Source organism: Cygnus atratus, chromosome 20, assembly GCF_013377495.2.
Source record: "Cygnus atratus isolate AKBS03 ecotype Queensland, Australia chromosome 20, CAtr_DNAZoo_HiC_assembly, whole genome shotgun sequence".
Lineage (NCBI taxonomy): Eukaryota > Metazoa > Chordata > Aves > Anseriformes > Anatidae > Cygnus > Cygnus atratus.
Window position 1 is genome coordinate 8,602,910 of NC_066381.1, and position 15,233 is coordinate 8,618,142.

A 15,233-nucleotide genomic window follows, 5' to 3' on the forward strand; every position below is an offset into this window, starting at 1 on the left:
ATTAACATGCTCTGAGGTAATCACACCTAATTTCGCCCTTGCACTTTCTGGTTTGGCTGCGTGCAGGCGCGTAGGGACCAAATCTGCATCTAAATTCAGAAACGTGGGGCCTGAAGGTGACAAAATTCTCAGTAACGCCAGGGGGGCGCTAATGGCGGCGACCTCTCCCCTCAGGGCCGCCCTCCCTCACAGGTCCGGGGCCGCGCGGCGGGAGCGGCTCCTTTAAGAGGCAGCGGCCTCTGTTTGTTGTCCCCCCCGCCGCGCTCCACGCCGGCAGCGCCACGGCCGCTCCCATTGGCTGCCGCCGCCCCAGCTGCTGCCTGCGCGAGGCCGACTGCGGGCGGGGCGGGGGGGGCCAGCGGTGAGCTCAGAGAGGGAGGAGGAGGCGGGTTCTCCCCTCCGCCTCCGCCTTCCGATTGGCGGCGGAAAAATGGGCTGCGGCCGGCGGCGCCCAACCGCCGGCTTGTTGCTATGTGCCAGCGGGCGGCGATTGGCCGGCGGCGGTGCCAATCGGCGGGGAGGAGCGCTTATAAAGCGGCGGTGGGAGGGCGCTGCGGGGCTGCCTGGGGCGCGTCGGCGGCCGCGCTCCGACTGCGCTGGGGCCGCGCTGCGGCGAGTGAGTGCGGCGGGGCCGGGGGCGCGCGCGGCGGGGCCGGGCTGCGCCACAGCCGCTTCCCCCCCCCCACACGTCCGGGGGCTGCTCCCTCAGCGGGGGCTGAACCGCGCCGGGCCGGGCGGGCGGCGGCCTTTGTGTGAGGCGGGGGGGGGGGGGGCAACAGGTCCGGGCCGGGGGCGGCGGGGGGACGACGAGGAGGAGGAGGAGGAGGAAGGCCGGCCCTTGGTGTCCGTTGAGCTCCGCGCGTGAGGCTCGGGGCTGCGGGACCGGGTCCCCCCCAACCCAGGCCGGGCCTTGGGCCCCCCCCGAGAGCCGCCCTCAGGTGCGGGGACCCCGGGTCTCGTCCTTCCCCCGCAAGGACTGGGTTTGAGGCAGCAAAACGCGGCGAGCTCGGCGTGAGTGAAGCAGCCCGCTGCGGGGCTGGGGGCGAAGGTTTTAACGCTGATTTCTGCTGCCAAGGGAACCGGGTTTGTTCCAAAATCGCAGCTCCGACCACGCAGGGAAAGCAGCCGGACCCCCCCCCCCCCCCCCCCCCCCCCCCAACACACACACACACCCGCTGCGATTTGCTGGGGTGAATCCGTTCCGGGCTGTGCCCTCTGTCCCAAGGCACAGAAAGGGGAAGGCCGCCGAGCTGGGGCCGGGAGCGGGTGACAGCGGCTGGGACACGGCACCTGCCCGCCTGGCGCTGCCGTCCTCGGGGCCTGCTCCGTGCTCCAGATAAGGATTTTCTGCTAATGCCTTCACTGTTGCTTAGGGCTCGCGCTGGGCAGCGCAGGGAGGCCTCTGCCGAGCCGGGCGGTCGGAAACGGGCAGGTACCGAGAGCTGCGGGAGAGGATCCTGCCTGGAGAGGACGTGTTCTGTGACTTCATGCTTCCAGAGCGCTCCCGTTTGTTTGGTTTAAGACCTCATCGTACCGAGCTGCACGCCCCTGGTTTCTTTTAAATGTTTGCTGTGTAATGGTCACGGTTGAATGGAGAGCTAAGACGTTGTCCTTTTCTCACTGGATCCCTAATTCTTGTCTCCCACTGAAAAAAAAAAACATTTAAAATGAGCTTTTGGTGCTTTGAAGGTAAAATTGGGAATGCTGTAGGAGGGACAAAGATATTACTTTTATCTAGTGCTTCTTCGTATTATTATTTTTTTATTTAAAATTTTAACCTTTCCTTGCAGGTGTCTCTTTCACGGTGTCAGGGCCTGGGAGTAGGTGGCAAAGCTGTGTCGGTCATTGGGCTGCCTTGTGTCCTCTGGATCCACGGGCTTTGAATAAGTGATTTCCTTTCTTTGCTGTTTGGTGTGGGTAGTTGAGTCAGGGTTGCACTGAGGAAGGCAGCATCACTACCTGTAAATCCACATTCCCTCAAAGGCTCCTTGACTCATGGCTGAATACCTGTTGCTGAGAGAGAATTTAATTAAGGAACTGGTCACTCTGGTGTCGATCCTGGCTAGCAGTTTAGAAGGTGGGAGCTCCTTGATCTAGTGTGGTACTACCATACAAGCGTTGCGGGGATTGCAGAGGAGTAAAAAGCATTTACTTCTTGGTCTTGCATCACGGCTTTGCCTTTGACCATGTGCTTAGAAACCTCTTGAAGGTCAATAAAGCTAGGCTTTCACTGGGCTTTGATAGTTAACTGGGAAATCTTTGTCTGTTTGAACTTAAGAGGTCAGCTCTGAAGTGCTAGAGCAGTGGGATTCGGGAGAGATCACCAAGTGGCGTTTGGAGAAATGGAGAGTTCAGTTCCCTTAGCTGCTTAGAAGCTAATCAGTGAGGCTCAAGGCAGAATTGCGAAGCAGAGCGTATTTATCGCTTTGAAACCATTGCAAAATACATAGCTTCCTTTCTTTTCTGTGAGTTGGTCCTTCGGTTTGTTCCCTCTTTTTTGGGCTTGTTAATGCTAAGGCCTTGTCTTCTAATCACAGTAACTAAAGGGTAAGGATAGATTTCCTTTGCCTTCCAGAAACCAAGACAAATCCATAGATGAGATCGACTTCTATGACTCATGCGAGGATTTTTCATTTCCTTAGAGCACATCTTCCTCCGGTAAATCAGCACGTCTGCTGCCGCTGCGATGCCGGTTGAGCAGCCGGACCTCTTTTTCCCCAAACAAAGACTTTTTATAGGTCGGCCTCTTTGGCGGGCAGACGAAATGCAGATCTCTGGGTGGGCTGCAGGGTCTGCGTCTCACTCCCTGTTGCCCCCATCGCTCCCAGCTCTAGTTTTCTCTGGACGAGGCTCAGCATCCCTCCTCTGCCATGCCTCACTTGCCCCTTTGATCCGTGCTTGTCCGGGCATGGCCCACGTGGTGGCCTTGCACGTCAGGAGCCGACTGCTCCTGCCTCCTGCTTTTGCCACCCTCTGCTCGCCCACCACATCTGCCAGACCTGCCCGAAAGCGCTGCCGCTCGCTGGGGCGGGATGTGTCGTGCCCGGAAGCGTCGCCGGACTGGCCAAGCCACTTAAGGCTGCAGGAAATAACGTAATTAATAAGACTTAGTTCCCCCACATCTTGTACCCGACAATCTCCAGTCACTTGACAGTGCTAATTAAAGCTAATCACGCTCCTCTGTTTTCAGTAAATAGCTATTATCCTCACTTCACTCTTGCTTTAACAAATGATAGTGCCGGGCAGCGTGAGTCAGTGGAAGTTGTGGGAATGCAACCCCTAAGAGCCGCCTTCCGGTGCCTTCACGCAGGCTTACACCAGCCAGAGATCGCCGCTTCTGCACCTGTTCCAGCCTTGTTCCGGCGTGTTACGAGGTGGGGTGTTGTGCCGAGGCCCAAAAATACGCAGCTTTTCGCCTCTTACCGCGGCTGTGACTTGTACAGAACTGAGAACCGAACTCCCCAGGTCAAGCGAAGGCTGTTAAAAGTTGAAAAAGCTGAGGATGCTTTGAATTTGCCCTTCAGAGAAGGTTTTGATCCTCGGAGGGGGAAGGCAGGGCGGTGTCAGAGCTGCACTCTCGCTTCTCCTGTTTCACATTGGCAGCCACTTTGTTATGAGGAGAAAAATGTAGCATGGTATGACCTAGGAATTGCACAGCTCAGCCACAGAGCTCTGGAAGATTTAAATTTCACTGATGAAGTATTACTAAAGGATGGCTCAAGCAATATATTATTAAAAACAGATTGTCCAGCCTCGCCAAAAAAAAAAAAAGGAGTTAATTATTAACTATAAAAAAAATTAATGAGAATCCCAGGAACTCCCAGCTCAAGCATTTGTCAGTAGGCACGGAGCTGCGAGAGGCGAGTCAGCTCGCATACCTTGGCAGTAACGTGCAGGCTAGTGAGGATATCCAGGAGGAACTAATGACAAAAACTGGTAGGCTAACAGCTGACTTCACCATCTTAAACTGGATTCGGTTATAAAGTGTCTGTCATGTGAGCGCTGGAGCTGTAAATCTTCACCTGACTTTTCTCCCATGGCGCTAGGGCTCCTATGCCTTCAATGGAAATGCGAGCTAGAAGGACGATGGCTGAACTGCCACGGAAAGTATGCGCCTCATTAATAAAGTAGGAGCTGCGTTAAAGTGGTTCTGAAGGAGGTTGGTCAGAATTCAACGTGTTATCCTTTGCGTTAGTCAGAAGAAGAGATGCAGATATCGGAGTAGAAAATGGTCCTTGTCTCGCCCCTGCCGCGCTCGTCTGGGCAGTGCGAGGTTCTGTAAAAGATGCTCTGGGAAGGACCTTCTGAGCAGGTGGGTTTTGTGAGCAGGTGAACACGTGCAGGATTTGACAGGGGAGCTGGCAAACAGTAAGCTGTGACAGGCAGCTGTGGCAGATCTTCATCTCCACTGCAGATGACTTTGAATTTGGAGAGGTTCTCGCCGTAGTTCAGCGGTCGCACAGGGTTCCCCCGGTAGCGAGGCTTTATCGGGGAAATGGATGGCCCACCCAACACGGCGAGTTTCCTGAATCCTGGTTGTACCTCCGCTCGCCAGAAAGGAAGGTGATGGAGCAACGAAAGGAGCACAAAAGAAGCGTATTTGTGTAAGAGGATTTGGATAGCCAGACTGCTCTACAGTAGTACAGCCGAGGAAGAGAAGTTGGGAAGCTAAGTGCTCCCATTTTGGTCACTTGGATGGGAAGAGCTTTTCCTTGATGTCTTCAGTAGATAGAGGCTGGTCCTACAACAAGGCTGGGAGGGGTCTTCCATTTCGCAGAATGCTGGATGTGCATCATCTCGGTGATGTTTAATATCCTTGATCCGTGGCTCCAAGTGCTGCCATCATGAACGCATGGCGTGTGTTGGCAGGAAGGTGGCTACGGACCGAAGAGCTGCATCTTGCCGCGTGCGAGCCCTTCTCTTACCTCCCTCTGGTGCATGGCTGGTGCAGATGAAGGGCTGTTAGCCCTCCGTGTGGGACGCTGGCATCAGCCCTCTTGAAACGTAAAGGAGGAAGCGGAGCCATTGGCGTTTTAAATCAGTTCAGCTCGCGGTTTCTGCTTATTTGTGGCACAAGTGGGATTTGCTGGTAGGAGCGCAAGGGCGTGCTGGCTTTTTTCTAACCTGCTCGGGCCAGCCGTGCAGCTTGTCTGCACGATTCCTCCTGCCCTTCGGCGCATCCCCCTGGCACCTGCCGTAACGGTGCTGGAGCCAGCCGTGACGGAGCGCGGCCGCGAAGCAGAGGTGGGCAGCTTGCAGCCGTAGAGCCCCCAGCACCGCCTGTTCTCGGCAGCGCAGCCTCTTCTGCATCGCAAGGATGCTGCTGCCAGGCAACTCGCGGGCGAGTGGGACGAGGATTTGAGCAGAGGTGGCAGTCATCCTTCTGGCACAGGCTGAGCTCCCTGTGCCTTCGGAGGCAGGCCCAGAAACGGTAACAGATTCGGAAGGCTGAAAGGTGATGTCTGTGCTAGCAGCCCTGCGTCTTTTGAGATGAGATTGTAAAGGGAAGCATTTTCTGGAAGCTTTCCAGAATGATTTCCCTCCCTTGCCTCCCGTTGTGGTGTCGGTAGTGTGCCGGGCTGGGTTGTTTTGAGCAGCGTGCTTTGTTCCGTGCTGCAGGGAGGGATGAGTTAGCATTTCTGATGCTTGACGGGCCTGAATGGCTGAGCTTAGCCCTAGATCTGTAATAAATTCAGAAAGTTCTTGTGGTCCTCAGGTCTCTGCAGCCCGCAGCCAGGAAAGAAGCATCTCTGCAGGGTCTTCAGTGACGTACCCAGCCTGTTCCTGTGATTTTGTCGGTTGTGAGCTGTGGTTCAATACAGGGAAGCTTTTGCTCTGACTGCAGGCATCCTCTGCGCTTGCTTGTGGTGCCACAGTTGCACCTGAGAGCCTAAAAATGCACTGGTGTGGATGTTGTCTATTTAAAAAAAAAAAATCTGTTTAATTTTACTTAATCTCCAAATTGACAGAAGGTAAATGCACTACGTAAAGAACAATTAATTTTTTTTTTTTCATAAATTACTTTGTTAATCCATAACTTACTAAAACCAACGTTAGTGTGTACAGTGACAAAGCTAGACCGATTGTGGGGGGGGATTAACCTGAAGCGAGCCTTGAAGCTTTGCTGTTTGTTCCTCTGATTAACACAACGGCAGTGACATTTCTAGTATCGATGGCTGCCCAGCAGAATAATGACTGATGTTTTTCCTGACAAGCTGCCTATGGTATGTGGAAGCACGGCAGGTGCAGCGTGGTTGGCGCCGTGCCTGGCCCTGATTCACTATGGCCAGATAGTCTTTAATTGCTGGTTTCTGACTCTCTTTTTGATGCCCTCTAGTGGTTACCTGGCTGTTGTCTGCATTATGTTCTGGTGTCTTTTTGCAGCCACCCATCCAGATCCTTTTTTCCCAGAACCACAAAATGCCTCCTGGAGGTGGCGGCTGCTGTCTCCAGGGCGCGGATGGGAGAGCTAAGGTCTGCAGAAACGAGGCAGCTTGCTAGGAGATGCCCAAAGGAATTAAGGGAATGAAGTGTATTTTCAGTTGAAGGTGCTTTAAGTGAGAATCTCGCTCCATACTGTATTTTTAGTGCAGTTCTGCACATGAATCTGTTGAAAGTAAAAGTAAATGCAATCCATCATTTCTCTGTTTTCCTTTCTCCATGGGCTTGCAAGGTTTGGAGAATGAGCTGAAGGAACACAGGCAAGGAGTCCTTCCTGAGGGAAGGACACTCATGGTTCTCGTAGCAGTAATGACTTCTCTTGATCATGCTGATACCTCTTACCAAGTGCATTTCAGATACTGGACAAGTAGGGGTATATTGCTTACACCCATCTGCTACTTAAACTTTTTTCTTGGCTTTCCCTTGTGTCCCGTGGTTAAATTCACGACGATCATCCTTTCTTTCAGGGCCTTTCACAAATACCCTACCCTGCCACCTTCAGATAAGGCTTTGTCTTTCCAAAGCTGTTGCAGCCCTGCGCCGAGGCGAGACCCTCCCAAAGTGCCAGGATCTTCCCTGCAGCCCCGCATCATGCGCGTGCGGAGGCTCCCAGCTGTGCCAGGTGTCCCCGAGGGGTCAGCATCTGGCCTTGTCACACCAGCTCTGATTCCCCAGGGACGGCCAGCAGGACCGGGTGTTAAACCCAGGCTCCTCTTTTAGTGATCTGTTTTAGAGACGAGCCTTCCTCTTTCGCACTGCAGTGCGTTAAGTAATGTTAAGGCAGCTTCCACGTCAAGGAAACCCCGATCAGTGTGCTGACCTCAAGCGTTTTGTTCAAACCGTGCTAAGACCTGGAGCAACGCTGGCTTTGGGACCTTGTGGAGACAAAGAACTCTCCCAGCTTGATTCCCATTGTGGTGTAATTACACCGAGCATAACTACATCTCTGGTTCTTCCCACGTTAATGGGAAGGCACACCGAAGGAGGAAGGTTGGGCTTCCGGATGGTTTCTTACAGATCTACTCCAGGCACCTCTCCCTCGCGTTTGCTGCTAAGCATTTAACAAACTGAAGGCTCTTATCTTAAAAAGTAAATAATCCATAAAACTAACCCTCAGACCCAACAAACCTGCTGTTTGTCCTTCCAGAACGAACAGGGACGTTTGCCTCTGAGCTGCCTTGCACACGGGTTGGTTGCAGAATTGGACTTCGCGTGTGAGAGTTCTTGTTCTCTGCTCCTGTGGTGCGTGGGCTTGTACAAACAGCAGCCTTACGTAGCCGGTGTTCAGCACGGGCTTTGCCTTTCTCCTCTGGTGTTTTATGAATTACTAAAGAACTTAATGTGAAAAGCGGCTGTTGGACAGATGAAGGGTGAAAACTGAACTAAAAAGCTGTCTGAACAGCAAAACGTCATGTTTTTTTCTTCCTCGAGGTGTATCAGACTTGGCAGGACTAGGCAGGGCAGCAGTGTGTGCAGGCAGCGCGTTCAGCTGATTTTCTCACCGATTGCTGCAGCAGAGGAAGCTGATAAGCTTTTCCCTAGAATCCATTCCTTTTGTCTAAACCAGTTGTCTGATTTCTTGCAAATTAATTAATCTGTACAAATTTCCGTTCCATTGATTCGACCGCGACCATTCTAGAGATAAACTTCTCTTGAATTTTAAAACACTGGATTCTGTGGCGACGGCAGATACTCATCTCTCTCATCTCTCCTAGGCTGTTAGGCACAGTCATTAAGTAATGGAAACATTTTTTTTTTATTTATTGTTTTAAAAAAAGGTTACTGGAATGACTTCACAGCTGCCCGCCGTCAGTGAGGCTGAGGAACATGAGCTCACTTGGCTCTGCAGAGCCAGAGGCACGGCCTAAAATCAGCCTCGTGCCTTGGTTCTGCGGCAGAATGAACGTCTGTGAGCTGTTAACGTGTGTTATAACCCAGGTGTGTTTGCCACTAGGACAGGAAAAAAAATCCAGGTTGTTTTTTTTTTTTTTTTTTTTTTTTTTGCGTTGCTGAGAGCCACAGATGTTATTTGATGTATTTTGAGATGATAATGGAGGTGGATGTGGGTCCCTCCAGCCTAGTGGCTGTGCTCAGGATGGAGGAATGCCCTTCCTGCTGTTTTCCCCTCTCCACCACTGTGATGAGGGCAGAGCTCTTGGTGTAGACGTGCACATGAGCAATTGGGCTGTTGGCTGAACGCTGAACGGAGGCAGTCTCTTTATAAAGTATGGCTTCCATACTGGAGTTTATCTGAAGGTGTTTTTCTTTTCTTTCTTTTCTTTTTTTTTTTTTTTTAAAGGCAGTTTCTTGCCTATCATCTTAGTTAGGTTTCCCAGCAGGGTCTTAGCTCCCAGATCTTTATGCTCTCCTCTGCCTTGAGTGAAGAGATCGGTTTGCCTTCTCAGCACAGTGCTGAGAACAGGAATTGCACTTCATCTTAATCTGTGCTCAGATACCGTCTGACTTGAATTTTTGTGTCCTGTTCCGAAAGGTCAGATGTTTTTACTGATGTTGAATGTGTTGTGAGGTCAAATGAATGAATGCTCATGACGTGCTTCTGCAGAAAGCTGTATGCGGCTGATAACTGGTGTATGCACGTCTTCATGTCCCTGAGCCAACGCAGTTGTGGTATTTCCTCTTTCACTCACTGTTCCAGGACACTGATGCCTAGGAAGTCTGGCCAGAGGGGTCAGCAAACAACAGGTAGGTGTTGCTCCCGTGTTAACTCTGCTTGGGCATCGTTTATGCCTCTGTTTGGCTTTGGGGGTGCCCATGGACTGCTTTCTCAGGCCGCCCTTTTTCCTGAAGAGGAGCAGGTTTAGTTCTGAGTGAGCCCTTCCATGTCAGGACGGACCTTGCGAAGCTCTCCCTGTAACTTTAATCGGGGGAGGTTAATCTGATCAGTGAGTGTTTGCAAAGAGCTTTAAGGATGGGAAGTGCCGCGTAAGTGCTGACTGCTACGATCGCGATAGATAAGCTTTATCAGCACTCTGCAGGATGAGTAAGAATCCTTTTCCCATTCGACTAGGAGATGTTTCTGGAGAGGAGAAGAAAAAAATTTCAGGGGGAAAAAACCCAACCAAAGCAACCAGGTTTCCTGCTGGCTTAGCAGCCTCTGCCTCCTGGCGGGCGCTGTGCGGGACCGGGCTGCGCTGGGCTTTGGACCGCGCCGATGGGGCCGGGGTGAGCCCGCGACGGCTCTCCAGCGTGTGCTGCTTGCAGGAGCTCTGCTGGAAAGCTTGCAGGCGCTGCTGGCTCTCGAGGGATGTCCGGCTGGCAGGAGGCTTGGCAGGTAACGTGGAGTCCCTCAATCTTCTTATTCGTCAGTGACGAAAAGACTTGGGAGAGGTGTTAGAAACGCGGGCTCTGTACAAGGTGCTCTGGTGCCAAGGGGACGAGTTGGTTTTGTTGTGCTGTTATTTGCACATGTCTGACAGCGCTCCCACGTGGGGCTTTCCAGCAGACAGTAAGGGACTCTCAGCCTGATCTGCGTTGCTCTTTCAGTCCGTCTTGGACTGCTCTGTCTCGGTGAGGTACTTCTGGCCGATGCTGATGCTGGGCAGAAAAGAAGCTCTGCGTGCTGCAGCTGGGCAGGACTGCCTCCTAGCACGGCTCTCCTAGTTCCTGCCTTCGGTTCCCCGATAGGTTTCCTGATTTCCATCCCGCTGTTTGACGGTTTTCCCTTAAGCAAGCCAGAGACATGTTTGCTTAGACAAGTCCAAGTCTAGCAGTGCTCTGCTGCATCCCCAGAGCTCCCCGGAGCTCGGCGCATCACTGGCGCCTTGTCTGGGGCGGCCCAGCTCAGTGTGTGAGCTGCGAAGACCTGGGCTCACGGCGTGTTGACCTGGGCTGGTGTTAGTCCCACCTGGAAGATGGTCAGATACGCTTCAGGCAAGTTACTCGTACCAGCTAGAGACCAGCTTTCAGCTCCTGCACCTTTCTGTTACCTCACTTGAGAAATTTCCGCTGCAGGTCAGGTGTGGGTGGTTTTTCTTATTTTTATTTTAGGCTGGGGGTTGTTGTTGCAGCATTTGATACACAAAATGCAGACTCAGGAACTGAACAGAATCCCGTCTTTTATGGGAAGGGAAATCCTCCTGGGAGGAGCAGCCAGAGCCCGTGATTAATTTCTAGAGCGTGCCTGCACGCTGTGTGTCGGGAGGGAGCGGAGCTGCTTCCCTCGTCCTGCTGCTGCCGCCATCCTCGGAGGGAACACCGGTACCTGGTGAGGCTTGTAGAGGTGGGATCTGAAACCTGATTTCTGACAGAAAAGAGCCAAGCTTGAGCGAGCTAGCAGGCTCTGTCAGGTAATGCTGGATAGCAAAGAGTTTTTCCAACCTGAAGAGAATTTTTAGCCGTCTGCTGCTATCAGGGGTGGACCCGGGGGCTGCTCCTGGCTGTGAGTGCCCTCAGACGGGGAAAAAAAAATGCTGGAGTGCGGTTTGTAGAGCAGGTGCTGCCCTCGGAGCTTGCAGCAGGTTAAAAAAGGTGAGCGTGATGAAGTAATCCTCTGTTTCCCATGTGGAAACTGGGGTGGCGTGGAGAGAACGGGGCTCCCGGCTTTCCCCCAGGCTCTGGTCCTGGCTGCCTCCAGCTGACGGAGCCCAGCTCCTCCAAGGGCTGCTGCAGGGCTGGATCTGGACGTGTGCTGCTCTCCAGAGGGGTCTGGGAGGCCAGGCGTGATGAAAATGACGCTTTTGTAGCATCTTTGTGCCTCTGTAGTCCTTTCCAAACCCACTAAGTGTTGGGAGAATGAGCGGGGGTGATGGGGGTTTGGGCGGCAGGAAGATGGGAGCAGGGGGATGAGGGCAGCCAGCCTGTCAGCAGCTGAGCTGTGGATCCAGCTCTGTCCTCCTCGGTCTGATCTGCAGGCTGTGTCCATGTCCGTGTCCCCCGGCTGCCCGTGTCCCCTCCGCTTCCCCTCGAGCACTCGGTCGCCCCGCTGGCCAGGAGGCGGCCGCGCTGAGCGCTCTGTCTCTGCTCTGTTCCGGACGCAGGTTTGTGCCAGCTCCTCCGTCCCCTCCGGCTGAATCTCTTCCTCTGAAGCTGTCCCCAGCGTGTGGAGCCTGCCCCACACCCGCCACCTGCCAAACCACGGCCTTTACCTGTGTCTTCCGGTGTTTCCCGTGCGACCCGTCCTGCGGCAGCGCCTCCTGGGCCACCCCGGAGTTCACGCAGCGCTCGGTGGCTCCAATGGTGAAGATGACAAGGTCCAAGACTTTCCAGGCGTATCTGCCTTCGTGCCACAGGACCTACAGCTGCATTCACTGCAGGGCTCATCTGGCTAACCACGATGAACTCATTTCCAAGGTACGTGCCTGACCTCACCCTGCGCACCGGTGCGCTCGCGCTGCGGGTCAGTCGCTGTGCCAGTGCCCGGCCTTCGCTGCTGCTGCTGCGGTTTTCGCTTGGAAAATGGGCTCGTAGCCTAGAGGATCTAAGGGTGAGCTGCTGCTTTTGTTGTAAGTCATCTCCAAAATAGCCGCGGGGGACAGGTTTCCTCACGGGTGGTCTGTCTCTTGCCGTGATGCTGGCGCCTCCCTCTCGTTGCCAGCTGTAAATGCGCACGGACTGATGGCCGGGACCGAGAGTTACCGTCCAGGGCTCTTCGGGTGCTTGCTGGTCAGCACAGCCAGAGCGCTGTTGTGTGACCGTGCACTGGAGAAGTGTCTGGAAATGCTCTCTGCTGAACTATGAACCTGTACAAGAGGCTACCTTAAAGCCCTTACTTAGAGGCATTCTTTGCTGGTGCCTCCACTGAAACGTAAGACAGCTTTACAAAGACTGAGTTGTTGCTCAAATCTACATCATTTTGCCAGCTTCCAACAAGGAACTGTGCAGTGAGCAGGTGGGCTGTGCTCTGAGCCAGCAAGGTTGGGAGGATGCTGTCCTGTCCCCGTGGTCACAATGGGAAGGGTCTTGAGGCTAAGCTGAACGAAAAGCTTTCAGAGGCAATACATAGGGGTGTTTGCAGAGGGAGCAGGTCAGTTCAAGAAGCTCTTTCGGAAGTGCAGAAGCTGCTGCTCTCTGAGCCTGCTGTGCCTGGCTGTGGTCAGGCATCAAGTTTCCAGGTTTGGGCTGCCTTGGCAGTCAAGCCTCCATAAAGTTTATTCAGCTCGTAAAACCCGTGTTCAGAAAAAGCAGGCACACCGTAAGATTTATTAGCTGAGATGAGAGGAAATCGCACTGTGAGCTCTGTGCGTGTGCACACCTTGAATGAGTTCAGCTTCTGGAGCAGCCTCGAGAGAGAGGCCGGGATGACACGGGACCGAGGTGCCCTGCCTGTTAGGGTGCAGTGCTTCCCCCTTCCTGTTGCACAGAAGAGATAAGCGTGTGTCACCTTGCGTCAAGGGCATCGGCTGTGCAGCCGTGAAGGTCCTTCTGGATTCTTCCTGTTGGTGCTCTGGCCTGCCTCCTGCTGCTGGAGGCTCTCCTTCCCTTTTCTCATGGTTATTGCCTGGCTGGGTTGATCCACACCTCTGTGATGGTGTCTCCATGCCAAACAATCGAATTTAAGCGTTCTGCTGTGAACGATGCTGATTGCAGACCGCCACAGTTTGGGGTTTTGCAGCTTCTCTGTAGACAGGCTTCCTCTTAGGCTATTGCTTCTGAGTCATTCTGCGCCTCTTGGGGGCTCCTCGCTCTGGTACAGTGGCTGCTGCTCTCAGCAGAGCTGGCCTTGAGGGCTCTAAAGCCTCCAGCTTTTAAAGGGGAGGAGGTTGTACGTTTCCTCAGTAGAAGGAGGTTTTGAAATGTAAATGTCCACAGCAGAGCCTACCGGTCTGTGCCCCAGGTCTGGGCACGGAACCCATTCAGCATCTCGGACCGGCTGTGTGCCTTTAGGTGCCTGTTCCTGTGCTCGGGTCCGTTACCTGTACAATGGGGTAGTCACTGCCCTGGCTCTCCCCTGGGAGAGGTGTAGCAAGCTGGATTTTGTGTTGGGACCCAGGAGGTGCCTTACTGGCTAAAGAAGGAGGTGTGCTTTACTTCGTGTTCGTCGTAGATCAGAATTCCTGCTCTGCTCTTCTAACCATGGCTGGTCCCAAGGCAGAGAAAACACGTGGCAGTGTGTGCCCGCTGGTTGCACCTTTGACACTTTTTTTCCCCTCCTTGTTCCACGTCTGTGCCCCCTCTGGTCCTTTGTGCCACGCAGCTTCGCAGATAAGTAGCTTCCAGCCGGGCAGTGCCAGCGCGCCGTGCTGCTTGGAATTGGAGTTCCTGGCCATCGAGGCATGCAGTAACTGCCCAAGAATGCTGACTGCTAAAATACGAACGCAGGAGGGAAGATCCAAAGGCACGGAATAAAGCTGTGTGTGTTGAATTATGGAAGTATGAACTACAGTGTGCTGGGGTGCTCGTGTTGCTCCTTCAAAGGGTTTATTGTGGGCTGCGGTATAAATTTTTGATGGTGCTGGGACCGCTTTGCCGGCTGAGCATTAGTGGGTCACACAGTTTGAGTCCGAAGGGTTTGGGGTTTTAGGTTTTATTTCTCACAGTTATAAACCTTAATAAAATACATTCTTTGTATAATTGAAAACTTTATAAGAATAATTGTGCAATCACAATTTGTACAACAGGCTATTAAACTGAGAACAGAAGGGCAGTCCCTGCCTCAAGGGGTTTCCAGTGTGTGCAGAAACTTTCCCAGGCAAACTGAAATAGTCATCTTTTTATCTGTTTGAGTTAGGATTTAAACATCTCCCCGAGGCCTTCTGCAGCTCTTTCATCACAGGCTTCTATTAGCATCTGAGAACCGGGCGGTGGAATTGCTGTGCTTGTTTTCCATATGGAAATGTAACAGACTGAAGGAAGGAACAGGCACCGTGAGGACTGAGAAGGGAACGGGGAAGATTATTTCAAACCAGAGCGTTTCTCAGTCTGCAGCGCATCCCATCTTGAGCCTGACTATGTCACTTGATTCAAAACAGCCCAAATGACACCATCTTTGGAAACGCTCCCCAGAAAACAGGCTTTTATGTAACAGCAGGGTGTTGGTGTTTTGGCTTGAAGAAATTAATTCCTATATTCATTTTGCCCCAAGTTGTACAGAGACCACATGAGAGCTGTGCAGCTTGGCGTGCCACGAGCTTTTAGCTCCTCTGGACGCATACACATTGCAGCACTGGCTCACGCCGTTGGCTGATGCACTCTCTGGAGCTGAATCCCAGCATTGTTCCGTGTCACCCTATACTTTATTTCTTCTTCTCTGCATTTCCCCTCTTAACCCTTCAGCACCAGCGTTAACTCACTCTGACTTTGGTGTTTTGCCGTGACTGGGTATCAGAAGCTCTTTGACAAATACGCCTTGGCAGGACCGTTTTTGCTTTCTTCTCTTCTTTAGGAAAACCTCGTGCATTAAAATGGGTAGAAGGGTTCTCAATAAGCCATTGCTATTTAAAGAAAATAATCGATGCTGAGGCTTTTAAGAAAAGCTGAGGCTGTTACATGAAGCCAGTTACCAAAATGTTGCCTGCTTCCTTGGCCTTTTATCTTCTGCAGCCGAAGGGAGAGAGTGGTTTAGTGTGTCTGATTCGTAATGAGATCCAAATTGTGGGTTGTGTTGTCTGGCCAAGAAAGGTCTGGCTGACTTAGGAAACAGAAGGTGATCAGATAGATGGGTGGGGTGAGTAACTACTTTTCATTTATATGTTCCTTCGGTGTCTGGGCTAGCGGGAGTGGAGGTTCTTGTTCCCTCATAGCTAAGTATCACTTAAATGTGTGCCAAATTTAGTACATGCTCTTGTTTCATTGCTTTTTCCAACGCCTAAGTGGACTGAGACTCTTGGAGCTCA

The 15,233-nt window shown here is 52.7% G+C and overlaps 1 protein-coding gene across 1 annotated transcript in view; it reads left to right on the forward strand.

The window, feature by feature from the left end:
* Positions 1–535: 535 nt before the first annotated feature.
* The window catches only part of YPEL2 (yippee like 2), a 29,979-nt gene continuing 15,281 nt past the window's right edge, over positions 536–15,233 (forward strand). Inside the window, exons 1-2 of the mRNA XM_035560922.2 lie at positions 536–616; positions 11,439–11,751. Coding sequence (XP_035416815.1) covers positions 11,635–11,751 — 117 coding nt within the window. The 5' untranslated portion in view covers positions 536–616; positions 11,439–11,634. The remainder of the gene's footprint in view (positions 617–11,438; positions 11,752–15,233) is intronic.